The sequence below is a fragment of the Hyperolius riggenbachi genome, chromosome 1, assembly GCF_040937935.1.
Source record: "Hyperolius riggenbachi isolate aHypRig1 chromosome 1, aHypRig1.pri, whole genome shotgun sequence".
In the NCBI taxonomy this organism is placed as follows: Eukaryota; Metazoa; Chordata; class Amphibia; order Anura; family Hyperoliidae; genus Hyperolius; species Hyperolius riggenbachi.
Window position 1 is genome coordinate 690,532,103 of NC_090646.1, and position 18,557 is coordinate 690,550,659.

General features: G+C 51.6%; 1 protein-coding gene across 1 annotated transcript in view; it reads right to left on the reverse strand.

The window, feature by feature from the left end:
• LOC137544753 (myosin-IIIb-like) overlaps positions 1–18,557 on the reverse strand; it is a 418,671-nt gene that overhangs the window by 241,342 nt on the left and 158,772 nt on the right. Inside the window, exons 11-12 of the mRNA XM_068265847.1 lie at positions 6,952–7,052; positions 5,189–5,275 (exon numbers count right to left, since the gene is read on the reverse strand). Of these exons, the coding sequence (XP_068121948.1) occupies positions 5,189–5,275; positions 6,952–7,052 (188 nt within the window). The remainder of the gene's footprint in view (positions 1–5,188; positions 5,276–6,951; positions 7,053–18,557) is intronic.

Below are 18,557 nucleotides of genomic sequence, written 5' to 3' on the forward strand. Positions count from 1 at the left end.
AGAACACGTGACTGATAGCCATGAGATCCCATCACACACACACACACACACACACACACACACACACACGCACACACACACGCACACACACACGCACACACACACGCACACGCACGACTGAGAGCCATGAGATCCCATCATACACAAAACATGTGACTGAGAGCCATGAGATCCCATCACACAAAGAACACGTGACTGAGAGCCTGTAGATCCCATCATACACAGAACACGTGACTGAGAGTCATGAGATCCCATCATAGACAGAACACGTGGCTGAGAGTCATGAGATCCCATCATACACAGAACACGTGACTAAGAGCCATGAGATCCCATAACACACAGAACACAACGGAGAGCCATGAGATCCCTTCATACACAGAACACGTGACTGAGAGCCATGAGATCCCATCAGACAAAGAACACGTGACAGAGCCATGAGATCCTATCATACACAAAACACGTGACTAAGAGCCATGAGATCCTATCACACAAAGAACACGTGACTGAGAGCCATGAGATCCCATCACACAAAGAACACGTGACAGAGTCATGAGATCCCATCATACACAGAACACGTGACGGAGAGCCATGAGATCCCTTCACACACAGAACATGTGATGGAGAGCCATGAGATCCCCTCACACACACACACACACACACAACACGCGACAGAGCCATGAGATCCCATCACACAAAGTACATGTGACTGAGAGCCATGAGATCCCTTCATACACAGAACACGTGATTGAGAGCCATGAGATCCCATCACACAAAGAACACGTGACTGAGAGCCAGGAGATCCCATCACACAAAGAACACGTGACAGAGCCACGAGATCCCATCATACACAGAAGACGTGACTGAGAGCCATGAGATCCCATCATACACAGAACACGTGGCTGAGAGCCATGAGATCCCTTCACACACAGAACACATGACTGAGAGCCATGAGATCCCATAACACACACACACACACACACACAACACGCGAGTGAGAGCCATGAGATCCCATCACACAAAGAACATGTGACTGAGAGCCATGAGATCCCTTCATACACAGAACACGTGACTGAGAGCCATGAGATCCCATCACACAAAGAACACGTGACTGAGAGCCATGAGATCCCATCACACAAAGAACACGTGACTGAGAGCCAGGAGATCCCATCACACAAAGAACACGTGACAGAGCCACGAGATCCCATCATACACAGAAGACGTGACTGAGAGCCATGAGATCCCATCACACAAAGAACACGTGACAGAGTCATGAGATCCCATCATACACAGAACACGTGACTGAGAGCCATGAGATCCCTTCACACACAGAACACGTGACTGAGAGCCATGAGATCCCATAACACACAGAACACATGACGGAGAGCCATGAGATCCCATCACACACACACACACACACACACACACACACACAACACGCGAGTGAGAGCCATGAGATCCCATCACACAAAGAACATGTGACTGAGAGCCATGAGATCCCTTCATACACAGAACACGTGACTGAGAGCCATGAGATCCCATCACACAAAGAACACGTGACTGAGAGCCATGAGATCCCCTAACACACATAACACGTGACCAGGGCCACCATCAGAAATTTTGGGGCCCCTCAAACATCATCAGGCCTGGGCCCACCTCCCAGGGCCCACCCACTGGTTGCTGTGCCCACCCACTAGCCACCCCACCCCCCGTGTCCGTGCGCAAAGTGCACTGTGGCGAAAAATGTACATGGCTCGACCACTGAAGAAAGCGACATGCACAGCGTGATGCATCATAAAGTGGGCGTGACCATGGCATGTTGTGGGTGGAGCAAAATAGAGCAAGTCCTTAGTTAACAAATGAGATAGGGACTTGTAGGTCCGTTCTTATCCTTTATCCGTTCTCTTTTGTCCCCCTCTTCTCTTCCTGTGCCTCCCTTGTCCCCCTCTGTCTCACCTCAGTCTGTGCCTCTTGTGTCCCTCTGTGTGACCTCATGTTCCCATCTCATCTCTTTTCTCCCTGTACCTCTTTTTTCCACCTCTGTTCCCCCTGTGCCTATTTTATCCCCCTGTGTTACCTCTTGTCCCCTTCTGTCTCAGCTCATCCCCCTGCCCTGGCCAGGTATACTGTAGGTGCCCCCAGTATAGGTATCCAGGCATAGGTGCCCCAGTATAGGTAGCCAGGTATACGTTCCCCCAGTATTAGTAGACAGCTATAGGTGGTACCCCAGTATAGGCCAGCAAGATACAGGTGCCCCAGTATAGGTATTTAACTATAGGTGGTGCCCCGGAATAGGTTGCCTGGTATAGTTGCCCCCAGTATAGGTAGTCTGTATGGGTGGTGCACCAGTATAGGTTAGCCAGGTACAGGTGCCCCCAGTATAGGTAGCAAGCTATAGGTGCCCCAGTATAAGTAGCCAAGTATAGGTGATGCCCCAGTATAGGTAGCCAGGTATAGGTGGTTCCAGCCCCAGTATAGGTAGCCAGGCATAGGTGCCCCAGTATAGGTAGCCTTTAGCCAGGTATAGGTGGTGCCCCAGTATAGAAAGTCCCCTGTAGCGGGCTCACTCATCTGCTCCCCACGTTCAAGCGCTGATGTCACTCTTCTCTCAGTGCTGGAACGCGGTGTGCTGGTTAGTGAGCATCCAGCAAATGCGGCCCTTCCAGTGCCCTGGGCCCCTCACTGTAGTGTCAGTTGTCCCCCCCTCCCCCCCTTATGGCTGCCCTGCACGTGACTGAGAGCCATGAGATCCCATCACACACAGAACACGTGACTGAGAGCCATGAGATCCCATCACACACAGAACACGTGACTGAGAGCCATGAGATCCCATCACACACACAACACGTGACTGAGAGCCATGAGATCCCATCACACACAGAACACGTGACTGAGAGCCATGAGATCCCATCACACACAGAACACGTGACAGAGCCATGAGATCCCATCACACACAGAACACGTAACTGAGAGCCATGAGATCCCATCACACACAGAACACGTGACTCAGAGCCATGAGATCCCATCACACACAGAACACGTGACTCAGAGCCATGAGATCCCCTCACACACACAACACGTGACTGAGAGCCATGAGATCCCATCACACACAGAACACGTGACTGAGAGCCATGAGATCCCATCACACACAGAACATGTGACAGAGCCATGAGATCCCATCACACACAGAACACGTAACTGAGAGCCATGAGATCCCATCACACACAGAACACGTGACTCAGAGCCATGAGATCCCATCACACACAGAACACGTGACTCAGAGCCATGAGATCCCATCACACACAGAACACGTGACTCAGAGCCATGAGATCCCCTCACACACACAACACGTGACTGAGAGCCATGAGATCCCCTCACACACAGAACACGTGACTGAGAGCCATGAGATCCCATCACAAACAGAACACGTGACTGAGAGCCATGAGATCACATCACACACAGAACACGTGACTGAGAGCCATGAGATCCCATCACACACAGAACACGTGACTCAGAGCCATGAGATCCCCTCACACACACAACACGTGACTGAGAGCCATGAGATCCCATCACACACAGAACACGTGACTGAGAGCCATGAGATCCCATCACACACAGAACATGTGACAGAGCCATGAGATCCCATCACACACAGAACACGTAACTGAGAGCCATGAGATCCCATCACACACAGAACACGTGACTCAGAGCCATGAGATCCCATCACACACAGAACACGTGACTCAGAGCCATGAGATCCCATCACACACAGAACACGTGACTCAGAGCCATGAGATCCCCTCACACACACAACACGTGACTGAGAGCCATGAGATCCCCTCACACACAGAACACGTGACTGAGAGCCATGAGATCCCATCACAAACAGAACACGTGACTGAGAGCCATGAGATCACATCACACACAGAACACGTGACTGAGAGCCATGAGATCCCATCACACACAGAACACGTGACTCAGAGCCATGAGATCCCATCACACACACAACACGTGACTCAGAGCCATGAGATCCCCTCACACACACACAACACGTGACTGAGAGCCATGAGATCCCATCACACACAGAACACGTGACTGAGAGCCATGAGATCCCATCACACACAGAACACGTGACTGACAGCAATGAGATCCCATCACACATAGAACACGTGACTGAGAGCCATGAGATCCCATCACACACAGAACACGTGACTCAGAGCCATGAGATCCCATCACACACAGAACACGTGACTCAGAGCCATGAGATCCCCTCACACACACAACACGTGACTGAGAGCCATGAGATCCCATCACACACAGAACACGTGACTGAGAGCCATGAGATCCCATCACACACAGAACACGTGACTGAGAGCCATGAGATCCCATCACACACAGAACACATAACTGAGAGCCATGAGATCCCATCACACACAGAACACGTGACTCAGAGCCATGAGATCCCATCACACACAGAACACGTGACTCAGAGCCATGAGATCCCCTCACACACACAACACGTGACTGAGAGCCATGAGATCCCATCACACACAGAACACGTGACTGAGAGCCATGAGATCCCATCACACACAGAACACGTGACTGACAGCAATGAGATCCCATCACACATAGAACACGTGACTGAGAGCCATGAGATCCCATCACACACAGAACACGTGACGGAGAGCCAAGAGATCCCATCACACACAGAACACGTGACTGAGAGCCATGAGATCCCATCACAAACACAACACGTGACTGAGAGCCATGAGATCCCATCACACACAGAACACGTGACAGAGCCATGAGATCCTATCACACACAGAACACGTGACAGAGCCATGAGATCCCATCACACACAGAGCACATGACTGAGAGCCATGAGATCCCATCACAAACAGAACACGTGACTGAGAGCCATGAGATCACATCACACACAGAACACGTGACTGAGAGCCATGAGATCCCATCACACATAGAACACGTGACTGAAGCCATGAGATCCTATCACACACAGAACACGTGACAGAGCCATGATATCCTATCACACACAGAACACGTGACAGAGCCATGAGATCCCATCACACACAGAACACGTGACTGAGAGCCATGAGATCCCATCACACACAGAACACGTGACAGAGAGCCATGAGATCACATCACACACATGTGGACTGCAGATTGCATATACCAGTATGGGTTGGTTGTTGGTGAAGGTGATGGTGTCGTGCTGAATGTCTTCCTCCTGGTAATGCTGCTGCTCCATCAGGAATATGTGCTGCACGAGAACATATTATTATAGCCAACAGAGACCCCAAATATCTCATCTCTACCTCCCAACCCTCACTGTGGACAAGTTACATTCACCATCCTGCACCCCCCTCGCCGCCTACCCTGTCCTGACCCTCCCCCGCCTACCCTGTCCTGCACCCTCTGCCTACCCTGTCCTGCACCCCCCCCCCCCTCCTACCCTGTCCTGCACTCCCTGCCTGCCCTGTTCTGACCCCACTCCCCCATCTATAATGTACCCCTCACCTACTCCATCCTGCATCCCATCGCCTACCCTGTCCTGCACCCCACCTCCCCGCCTACCCTGTCCTGCATAGGGATTGTCGCTGGATTCTGCGGAATTAAAAATTCCATGATTCCGGCTGGAATTTGATAATTCCGTTCTGTTACAACGGAACGGAATTGCTATATCACTATGGCGGAATTTCCGCGGAAAAATATGAAATTCCGCAGAATTTTACGGAATTAAAATTTTTGTTCCCACCAAACTGATTTCTGCCTAAAAAGAATAATTTCTCCTCGACAGACTCCCCTCCTCCTCCCTCCCATCTTCCAGGGAATTGTAGGATTTCAAAAGCCAGCTTACATACCTTGGCCAGGAATCGAACCCAGGTCTAGTGCTTGGTAGGCAGCTCTCTTCACCACTATACCACCACCAACACTACATGCTGAAGCCAGCCTAGCATATATCCAAGAGAAAAATGAGCTTGCTTAGGGATTTGTAGGATTTTAAAAGCCAACTCACATACATTGGCCAGGAATAGAACCCAGGCCTACCGCTCTGTAAGCTGCTATCCTAACCATTATACCACCAACACTACATGCTGAAACTTCTTGGAGCAGACTTACTTCCTCCCTCCAAAAGACACACATACATCCCAATAAAATCATTCAACAGCAACTGCATGCACAGTCTTTGTGGTACACAGTCTCTGTGGCACAATTGGTTAGTGCGTTTGGCTGTTAACTGAAGGTTGGTGGTTCAAACCCACCCAGACATGGCCTTGCCTTTTGTGTTCAACAGTTGTCCAAAGAGAACCCCAGATAGCCATGTAGATTCATCTCTCTCTCTCTCAAAAATTCAGTTCAATGGCATCAAGTCCTAGAGAGAGAGAGAGAGCTCATTTTTCTCTTGAGTATATCATAATGGTACATGCTAGGCTGGCTTCAGCATGTTGCATTGTAGTGTGTTGTGTTGGTGGTATAATGGTTAGGATAGCAGCTTACAGAGCGGTAGGCCTGGGTTCGATTCCTGGCCAATGTATGTAAGCTGGCTTTTGACATCCTACAATTCCCTAAGCAAGCTCATTTTTCTCTTGGATACATCACAATGGTACATGCTAGGCTGGCTTCAGCATGTAATGTTGGTGGTGGTATAGTGGTGAAGACAGAATTCCGCGGAATTCCGCGGAATTTCGCAAAAATCCAGCGGAATTTTCATAGCTCACCTACTCCATCCTGCACCGCCTCCGCCTACCCTGTCCTACCCCCCCCCCCCCCCGCCTACCCTGTCCTGCACCCCCTCCCCCATCTACACTGTACCCCTCACCTACTCCATCCTGTACCCCCCACCATTCCACTACTACATCCGTTCTCTCTCACAACCAGCACAGACTATTCACCACACACAGAGTAACAAAAACAAAATTTCATGGAAAAACTTACATGATTAAAAAAGTTCTGCAGTTGCTCATTGGCGAGATTTATACACAACTGTTCAAAGCGATTAATTTCAAAGTTCTCAAATCCAAAAATGTCCAAAATACCTAAAGAAGAGATATCCGGAAATGCAGATCAGAACTAAACATTCCAGAGTAGGTGGGGGGTGGGGAAGATGGCACAGGATGGAGTCGGTGAGGGGGGTACAGGATGGAGTAGGTGAGGGGGTACAGGACGGAGTAGGTGAGGGGGGTACAGGAGGGAGTAGGTGAGGGGGGTACAGGATGGAGTAGGTGAGCGGGGTACAGGATGGAGCAGGTGAGGGGGGTACAGAAGGGAGCAGGTGAGGGGGGTACAGGATGGAGTAGGTGAGAGGGGTACAGGATGGAGTAGGTGAGGGGGGTACAGAAGGGAGTAGGTGAGGGGGGTACAGAAGGGAGTAGGTGAGGGGGGTACAGGATGGAGTAGGTGAGGGGGGTACAGGATGGAGTAGGTGAGGGGGGTACAGGATAGAGTGGGTGAGGGGGGTACAGAAGGGAGTAGGTGAGGGGGGTACAGGATAGAGTAGGTGAGAGGGGTACAGGATGGAGTAGGTGAGGGGGGTACAGAAGGGAGTAGGTGAGGGGGGTATAGGATGAAGTAGGTGAGGGGGGTACAGGAGGGAGTAGGTGAGGGGGGTACAGGATGGAGTAGGTGAGGGGGGTACAGAAGGGAGTAGGTGAGGGGGGTATAGGATGAAGTAGGTGAGGGGGGTACAGGATGGAGTAGGTGAGGGGGGTACAGAAGGGAGTAGGTGAGGGGGGTATAGGATGAAGTAGGTGAGGGGGGTACAGGATGGAGTAGGTGAGGGGGGTACAGGATGGAGTAGGTGAGAGGGGTACAGGATGGAGTAGGTGAGGGGGGTACAGGATGGAGTAGGTGAGGGGGTACAGAAGGGAGTAGGTGAGGGGGGTACAGGATGGAGTAGGTGAGCGGGGTACAGGATGGAGTAGGTGAGGGGGGTACAGGATGGAGTAGGTGAGCGGGGTACAGGATGGAGTAGGTGAGGGGGGCACAGGATGGAGTAGGTGAGGGGGGGTACAGGAGGGAGTAGGTGAGGGGGGCACAGGATGGAGTAGGTGAGGGGAGGGTACAGGAGGGAGTAGGTGAGGGGGGTACAGGAGGGAGTAGGTGAGCGGGGTACAGGAGGGAGTAGGTGAGCGGGGTACAGGAGGGAGTAGGTGAGCGGGGTACAGGAGGGAGTAGGTGAGGGGGGTACAGGATGGAGTAGGTGAGGGGGTACAGGATGGAGTAGGTGAGGGGGGTACAGGATGGAGTAGGTGAGGGGGGTACAGGATGGAGTAGGTGAGCGGGGTACAGGATGGAGTAGGTGAGGGGGGTACAGGATGGAGTAGGTGAGCGGGGTACAGGATGGAGTAGGTGAGGGGGGCACAGGATGGAGTAGGTGAGGGGGGGTACAGGAGGGAGTAGGTGAGCGGGGCACAGGATGGAGTAGGTGAGGGGAGGGTACAGGAGGGAGTAGGTGAGGGGGGTACAGGAGGGAGTAGGTGAGCGGGGTACAGGAGGGAGTAGGTGAGCGGGGTACAGGAGGGAGTAGGTGAGGGGGGTACAGGATGGAGTAGGTGAGGGGGTACAGGATGGAGTAGGTGAGGGGGGTACAGGAGGGAGTAGGTGAGGGGGGTACAGGATGGAGTAGGTGAGGGGTACAGGATGGAGTAGGTGAGGGGGGTACAGGATGGAGTAGGTGAGGGGGGTACAGGATGGAGTAGGTGAGGGGGGTACAGGATGGAGTAGGTGAGGGGGTACAGGAGGGAGTAGGTGAGGGGGGTACAGGATGGAGTAGGTGAGGGGGGCACAGGATGGAGTAGGTGAGGGGGGTACAGGATGGAGTAGGTGAGGGGGTACAGGAGGGAGTAGGTGAGGGGGGCACAGGATGGAGTAGGTGAGGGGGGGTACAGGAGGGAGTAAGCAGAGCAGAGTAAGCAGCACTGAAGATGAGCTCCTGATTCTATACAACTTATACCTTGTAATGAGCAAATTGAGGGACATCACAAAAGCAAGGAACAGACATACAGACAGAATGAAAAACTAAAGACATGGACTAAACAATTTTAAACAAGGACATCCAGACAAAATAAAAGAAACAAGCTTATGGAGTAACAACAAGCAGACTGCTGAAGAGACCCCTGCCCTGCCCTCAGAGAAATAACAGAAATCCAGAGGAACAGAACACAAGCCCTCTCCAAGGTAAGGGCTTTCTGCCATACAGCTGCATAAACTGCATAAACTTGTCAATACATTATAATAGAAAGACAAAGATATAAAATAAGAAAAGTACTGTGATAATGCAAAGGCAAAGCAGCATAGACAAGACTGAAGCCTCAGAGACAGAAGGCAGAGCCAGCAGGAGGTCAGGAATCCTAAGGATAACATATCCACAAGGAACAAACAAAGATCAAAGGAAGCCAATTAAGAAGGCAATACTGAAAGACAATACAGAAACTCTATGTGCACATTATAACAAACTAGGGAGCATAACTAATGTAATATTATATACAGAACATATCCTCGCATGGCACAAGGCAATATGTGAACACTACAAAGATATTACAATTGTGGACATCAACCAGGATGGGGACACAGGCAGGCAAATCAGAACTCAGGATGAGGACTCCCCCCAGCAGACAGCATTAACCATCAGTGTTTATAACAGTGGAACCATCTTGATCCAAGGTGCTAAATGCAGACTGGAGGGATTTGAGAAGCTATTTCCCCATATCAGAGAGAAAGCAGAAAACTATAAAACCATAAATAACCCTGCTACACAAAAATGTGAGGATCCAACTACAAAACAGGGAGAAAAACTGCCCCCCAGAGACTCTCAATCACACCCCTCCCTGGAGACCCTCAGAGATTGTTTGTCTAATCTAGAGATGGACTTCACCCTCTTCAGAGAACAATATCAAAGAAGCCAAGGTGTGAAAAATGCAAATGACCAACTGAGAGAAGAACTAGCCAGGCTGAAATCTGAGCACACTGAAGCTCTGTGTGATATCAAAGCATCTCTTCAACAACTGCAGGAGGAGAATTCACAGCTTAAGGAGGAGATCCGGAAAATACAGATATTAAATCAGCCAAAAGAAGAGGTGACAACAAAATGTACAAAGGTTCCCACAAGCTGTGCGCTGATTGAGGACTGCACTGTACACCACACACAAGATACAGTAAACACCAAAGACCACCACAGCCAGCCAGACCCCTTCCCAAATGCTACCAACACATGCCCACCCAACACCTCAGAGCCCAGCCACTGCCATCCAGACCCCTCCCCAAATGCTGCCAACACATGCCCCACCCAACACTCCAGAGCCCAGCCACTGCCAGCCAGACGCCTCCCCAAATGCTGCCAAGACTGCCCCACCCAACACCCCAGAGCCCAGCCACTGCCAGCCAGACCCCTCCCCAAATGCTGCCAAGACTGCCCCACCCAACACCCCAGAGCCCAGCCACTGCCAGCCAGACCCCTCCCCAAATGCTGCCAACACATGCCCCACCCAACACTCCAGAGCTTAAGCCTAAACACCAAGCAAATGGCTCCTATAGACCTCGCAGTCCTGACATTGTGCTGATTATAGACTCTAATGGGACATACCTGGACATAAAGAGACTCTTTCCAGGGAAGAATGTCATTAAAATCACCTGCTTAACTATTGAACAAGTAGCAGGGGTCATTAATGAGCCTCATTTCACTGACCCAAAACATCTCATCCTGCACACCGGGACCAATGACATTAAACAAAACACCATAGACCAAGAAACCATCACAGACAAACTGTCACAAATTGCAAAAAGGGCACAGCTGAAATTCCCCAATACAAAGATTATCCTCTCTTCCCTGCTCCCAAGAAAAGACATTCCTCACCAGACAATCCAACAAATCAATGCAAAGCTGGCCTCCCATCTCAGATCCTCACCAGGCATACAACTGGCACAGCACCCTACAATCTCAGCTCACCGTCATCTGTACAACAACAAGCACCTTAGCAAACAAGGAGTCAGCCTCCTTGCAAAGGAGTTTAAGGACATGGTACTTAATAGACCTCAGAGACCCCAAGATAGACCTAATCCAACACACAGATGGCAAACTCCAATAAAGCGTTACCAAAGAGAGCCCCCACAAATACAACAAATGCGGAGGAAACCGCCTGACCCCCAATGGCAACACGGAACAAAGGAGGACAGAAACAAGGCGGAAATCAGGACTTTGTGTAGCACTTTATATAGTATACTGATGCGACACCCCGATAATATTGAGTCCTATGACAATCCCTGCTCATTACAAGGTATACAGACTCAAAATGACATCACTTATTATCAGTAGCTGGAATATTCAAGGGCTGAATGCCTCAGCTTTTGGATGCAAAACAAATGATCCAGACTTTAAAAAGAGACTTGAAAACATTGATATTCAAATCCTCCTGGAGACATGGACCCAGGCAGAGGATGAATCTCTTGCACCCATGGGATACAGGGAATTCTCTGTATCTTCACAGAAAAACAAGAACGTTAAACAGGGTCGTCGTTCAGGAGGCATACTAATCTGGTACAAGGAGGAGCTTACAGAGCATATTAAAGCTATCAAACGAGGAGACAGCTACATCTGGATCAAAATAAACAGCTCCATCCTCACCTCTCAGTCCGACATGTACCTGTGTGCAGCATATATCCCCCCAACAGAGTCCCCTTACTACAAACCTGATATTTATGAGGTCCTACAAAGAGAAGCCAGCCACTTCCAGTCTCAGGGCAGAGTACTCATCTATGGAGACCTTAATGCCAGAACAGGCATAGAGAAGGACTATCTGACCTCTGAGGGAAACACATACATACTTGGAGGAGAGAGCGACTACCAGGAACCAATGCAGACAGCAAGAAACAGCTATGACAAGACAGTAAACAAAAGCGGGAAAGCCCTGCTGAACCTGTGCCGGAGCCTCGGCCTATACATAATGAATGGGCGAACCAGGGGTGACTCTCTTGGGAGATTCACTATGAACTCACACGTAGGCAGCAGTGTGGTAGATTATGCTGTCACAGACACAGATCCCATAAACATCAATGCCCTCATAGTCACCCCTGAAACACACCTGTCAGACCACAACCAAATCTTGCTGTACCTGAAATCCACCGACAAACCAACCACACAGCAGCCTCACCAGACCGGTCTCTACAAGCTGCCACCAACCGTCAAATGGCCCAAACAGTCTGCCACCGAATACACCAACATGACCAAAACTGCCAAAATCCAAGAACTGCTGACAAACTTTTATAACAACCCATATGAACCAAACCAACAAGGTGTCAGCCATGCAGTGAAGGACTTCAGTAACATCCTACATACCATGGCAGTACTAGCAGGCCTCAAGCAGACCAACTTCAAGAGATCCACAAACAAACAGTCCCAAAAATGGTTTGACAGTGAATGCAAGGCTCTACGTAATTCGCTAAGGGCAGCCTCTAACCAAAAACACAGAGACCCCAACAACCGAGACCTAAGGGAAACCCATGACCACCTACAGAGACAATACAAAGACACCCTCAGGTGGAAAAAACAGAGCCACATCTCCCACAAACTCCAACAGCTGGAGGACTCCCTCCAAGACAACTCATTCTGGGAGACCTGGAACCACATTGGGACAAAGCCTAAAAAAAGCCCTCTTCATATCCAAAATGGCCACATCTGGCTCCACTACTTCAGGAACCTCTACAAAGACATCCCAGAAAATGCCCAAACCCCGGAACAGAAACAAATAGCCGCAAAACTGAAGGACATGGAGGAGACAATCAAGGACTTTCAAAACCCTCTGGATACACCAATCACGGTGCAGGAAATAAGAGAAAGAACAAAGCTGATAAAATGTAAGAAGGCTAGCGGTACCGATGGCATCCTGCCAGAGATGATCAAATACAGCCCCCAGGAAATACATGAGGCACTCGCAAGACTATTCAACCTTATCCTGAGGGTGGGCTCCTTTCCTCAGGCCTGGAGTGAAGGCCTCGTAACACCCATCTACAAGAATGGGGACAGATATGATCCAGCAAACTACAGAGGAATCTGTGTCAGCAGCACACTGGGGAAACTGTTTAACAGCATCATCAATAAAAGGATCCTCTCCTTCCTCACACAGCAGGACGTACTCAGCAAAAGCCATGCCGGGTTCATGCCAAACCACCGCACAACCGACCACATCTACACACTGCACAGCCTCATCAAGACCCATGTCCACAGCTCACGTGGCAAAATACACCACACCACCGACCACATCTACACACTGCACAGCCTTATCAAGACCCATGTCCACAGCTCACACGGCAAATATACTGCACCACCGACCACATCTACACACTGCACAGCCTCATCAAGACCCATGTCCACAGCTCACGTGGCAAAATACACCACACCACCGACCACATCTACACACTGCACAGCCTCATCAAGACCCATGTCCACAGCTCACGTGGCAAAATACACCACACCACCGACAACATCTACACACTGCACAGCCTCATCAAGACCCATGTCCACAGCTCACGCGGCAAATATACCGCACAACCGACCACATCTACACACTGCACAGCCTCATCAAGACCCATGTCCACAGCTCACGCGGCAAATATACTGCACCACCGACCACATCTACACACTGCACAGCCTCATCAAGACCCATGTCCACAGCTCACGTGGCAAATACACCACACCACCGACCACATCTACACACTGCACAGCCCCATCAAGACCCATGTCCACTGCTCACATGGCAAATACACCACACCACCGACCACATCTACACACTGCACAGCCTCATCAAGACCCATGTCCACAGCTCACGCGGCAAATATACCGCACAACCGACCACATCTACACACTGCACAGCCTCATCAAGACCCATGTCCACAGCTCACGCGGCAAATATACTGCACCACCGACCACATCTACACACTGCACAGCCTCATCAAGACCCATGTCCACAGCTCACGTGGCAAATACACCACACCACCGACCACATCTACACACTGCACAGCCTGGTCAAGACCCATGTCCACAGCTCACGTGGCAAATACACCACACCACCGACCACATCTACACACTGCACAGCCTGGTCAAGACCCATGTCCACAGCTCACGTGGCAAATACACCACACCACCGACCACATCTACACACTGCACAGCCTCATCATACCCATGTTCACAGCTCACGTGGCAAATATACCACACCACCGACCACATTTACACACTGCACAGCCGCATCAAGACCCATGTCCACAGCTCACGTGGCAAAATACACGCTTGCTTTGTTGATTTTAAGAAGGCGTTTGACTCAGTGTGGCACCCAGGCCTTTTCCTAAAACTCCTAGAGAGTGGAATAGGAGGAAAAACCTATGATGTCATCAAGAGTTCATATACTGGGAACCAATGCAGTGTGAAAGTAGATGGGAAGAGAAGTGCGTTCTTCAAGCAGGGTCGAGGAGTCAGGCAGGGCTGCAGTCTGAGCCCAACACTCTTTAACATATACATTAACCAACTGGCTGTAGCCCTGGAATCCTCCCCAGCTCCAGGCCTCCTCCTGCATGACCGTGAGGTGAAGTTCCTGCTGTATGCAGATGACCTTGTGCTGCTCTCCCCAACAGAGAAAGGACTACAGGATAGCCTGGCAGTATTGGAGACTTTCTGTACCACATGGGCACTGCCCATCAACCCAAAGAAGACAAAAGTGATGGTGTTCCAGAAGAAGAATGGAAATAAAACCCCCACCTCCTCATTTATATTAAATGGCTCCCCACTGGTGTCCACTAACAGCTACACCTACCTGGGGCTGGAGATCAACCAATCAGGAAGCTTTAAACCAGCAATACAGGCCCTGAAAGACAAAGCCTGCAGAACATTTTATGCAATCAGAAGACAGCTTTACCACCTAAAACCACCAGTGAGAGTGTGGGCAAAGATATTCGACAGCATCATCACCCCAATCCTGCTCTATAGCAGTGAGGTATGGGGCCCGGTCACCTACCCTGACCAATCAAAATGGGACTCCAGCCCAACAGAAATCTTCCATCTAGAGTTCTGCAAGTATCTCCTCCAAGTCCATTGAAGCACTTCAAACTCAGCCTGCCGGGCAGAGCTAGGCAGATTCCCACTATGGCTGACTATCCAGCAGAGGGCGCTCTCATACTGGGCGCATATACAGAGCAGCAGCCCCAGCACTTACCACCATAAAGCCTCACTGAGCCAGGGGGGCGAGGCCATACCACTATGGCTGACTATCCAGCAGAGGGCGCTCTCATACTGGGCGCATATACAGAGCAGCAGCCCCAGCACTTACCACCATAAAGCCTCACTGAGCCAGGGGGGGCGAGGCCATACCAATATGGCTTACTATCCAGCAGAGGGCACTCTCATACTGGGCGCATATACAGAGCAGCAACCCCAGCACTTACCACCATAAAGCCTCACTGAGCCAGGGGGGCGAGGCCATACCACTATGGATGACTATCCAGCAGAGGGCGCTCTCATACTGGGCGCATATACAGAGCAGCAACCCCAGCACTTACCACCATAAAGCCTCACTGAGCCAGGGGGGCGAGGCCATACCACTATGGATGACTATCCAGCAGAGGGCGCTCTCATACTGGGTGCATATACAGAGCAGCAACCCCAGCACTTACCACCATAAAGCCTCACTGAGCCAGGGGGGCGAGGCCATACCACTATGGATGACTATCCAGCAGAGGGCGCTCTCATACTGGGCGCATATACAGAGCAGCAACCCCAGCACTTACCACCATAAAGCCTCACTGAGCCAGGGGGGCGAGGCCATACCACTATGGCTGACTATCCAGCAGAGGGCGATCTCATACTGGGCACATATACAGAGCAGCAGCCCCAGCACTTACCACCATAAAGCCTCACTGAGCCAGGGTGGCGAGGCCATACCACTATGGCTGACTATCCAGCAGAGGGCGCTCTCATACTGGGCACACATACAGAGCAGCAGCCCCAGCACTTACCACCATAAAGCCTCACTGAGCCAGGGGGGCGAGGCCATACCACTATGGCAGACTATCCAGCAGAGGGCACTCTCATACTGGGTGCATATACAGAGCAGCAACCCCAGCACTTACCACCATAAAGCCTCACTGAGCCAGGGGGGCGAGGCCATACCACTATGGCTGACTATCCAGCAGAGGGCACTCTCATACTGGGCGCATATACAGAGCAGCAACCCCAGCACTTACCACCATAAAGCCTCACTGAGCCAGGGGGGCGAGGCCATACCACGCGCTCTCAAGCAAAGCATTAGCAGCCAGCCCAGCCAAGGCCACCAACACAGGCTGACAAAAGCCCAAATAAAACGGACTATAGAAAGCTGCAAGGACCGATACCTAGAGGAATGGAGAAGGGACATAAAGAACTCCCAGAAACTCGCTGTCTATCAATCACTACAGAGGGAGTACACAATGGCTCCATATCTGGAGAGGCTACACCACCACAAAGACAGACAGACCCTGAGCCTGTACTGTCTGAGTGCCAACAGCCTGGAGATAGAGATAGGGCGCCACAGACAGACATGGAAGCCCCGGGAGGAGATACTGTGCAGGCAATGTGACCAGGGGGTGCTGGAGGATGAGGCCCACTTCCTGCTACACTGCAGCAAATACGCACCTGTGAGGACCGCCCACTTCCAGAGACTCTCCGCCCACAGCCCGGAGATAGAGACAGGGCGCCACAGACAGACATGGAAGCCCCAGGAGGAGAGACTGTGCAGGCAATGTGACCAGGGGGTGCTGGAGGATGAGGCCCACTTCCTGCTACACTGCAGCAAATACGCACCTGTGAGGACCACCCACTTCCAGAGACTCTCCGCCCACAGCCTGGAGATAGAGACAGGGCGGCACAGACAGACATGGAAGCCCCGGGAGGAGAGACTGTGCAGGCAATGTGACCAGGGGGTCCTGGAGGATGAGGCCCACTTCCTGCTACACTTCAGCAAATACGCACCTGTGAGGACCGCCCACTTCCAGAAACTCTCCGCCCACAGCCTGGAGATAGAGACAGGGCGCCACAGAGAGACATGGAAGCCCCGGTAGGAGAGACTGTGCAGGCAATGTGACCAGGGGGTCCTGGAGGATGAGGCCCACTTCCTGCTACACTGCAGCAAATACGCACCTGTGAGGACCGCCCACTTCCAGAGACTCTCCGCCCACAGCCTGGAGATAGAGACAGGGCGGCACAGACAGACATGGAAGCCCCGGGAGGAGAGACTGTGCAGACAATGTGACCAGGGGGTCCTGGAGGATGAGGCCCACTTCCTGCTACACTGCAGCAAATACGCACCTGTGAGGACCGCCCACTTCCAGAGACTCTCCGCCCACATCCAGGATTTCACCTCCACAGATGAGGAGCGGAAACTCTACATCCTACTGGGGGAGGAGGAAACAACCGTGCAAATAGCTGCCCGATATGTCACAGCCTGCCACCAACTGAGAGGAACATGATACCACATGGACTGTATTCCCCCCAATACCCCCCTATGGACTGTATATCCCAGTCCCCCATACTGTCTCTTACATCCTCCACACACCTATGGACTATATACCCCAACCCCCTTTATCCTTCTCTTATTCCCACAATCACCCCTCCCCCCCCATGTTAATGTTTTGTTTTGTTTTGCTTTGGCAATGCTAAATGTATTTGGTCCTGCCAATAAAGTTTTTTGGATTTGGATTTGGATTTGGAGTAGGTGAGGGGGGTACAGGATGGAGTAGGTGAGGGGGGCACAGGATGGAGTAGGTGAGGGGGCACAGGATGGAGTAGGTGAGGGGGGGTACAGGAGGGAGTAGGTGAGGGGGGAACAGGACGGAGTAGGTGAGGGGGGTACAGGAGGGAGTAGGTGAGGGGGGTACAGGATGGAGTAGGTGAGGGGGTACAGAAGGGAGTAGGTGAGGGGGGTACAGGAGGGAGTAGGTGAGGGGGGTACAGGATGGAGTAGGTGAGGAGGGTACAGGATGGAGTAGGTGAGGGGGTACAGGACGGAGTAGGTGAGGGGGGTACAGAAGGGAGTAGGTGAGGGGGGTATAGGATGAAGTAGGTGAGGGGGGTACAGGATGGAGTAGGTGAGGGGGGTACAGAAGGGAGTAGGTGAGGGGGGTATAGGATGAAGTAGGTGAGGGGGGTACAGGATGGAGTAGGTGAGGGGGGTACAGGATGGAGTAGGTGAGAGGGGTACAGGATGGAGTAGGTGAGGGGGGTACAGGATGGAGTAGGTGAGGGGGGTACAGGATGGAGTAGGTGAGGGGGGTACAGGATGGAGTAGGTGAGGAGGGTACAGGATGGAGTAGGTGAGGGGGGTACAGGAGGGAGTAGGTGAGGGGGTTACAGGAGGGAGTAGGTGAGGGGGGTACAGGATGGAGTAGGTGAGGGGGGTACAGGATGGAGTAGGTGAGGGGGGCACAGGATGGAGTAGGTGAGGGGGCACAGGATGGAGTAGGTGAGGGGGGTACAGGAGGGAGTAGGTGAGGGGGGAACAGGACGGAGTAGGTGAGGGGGGTACAGG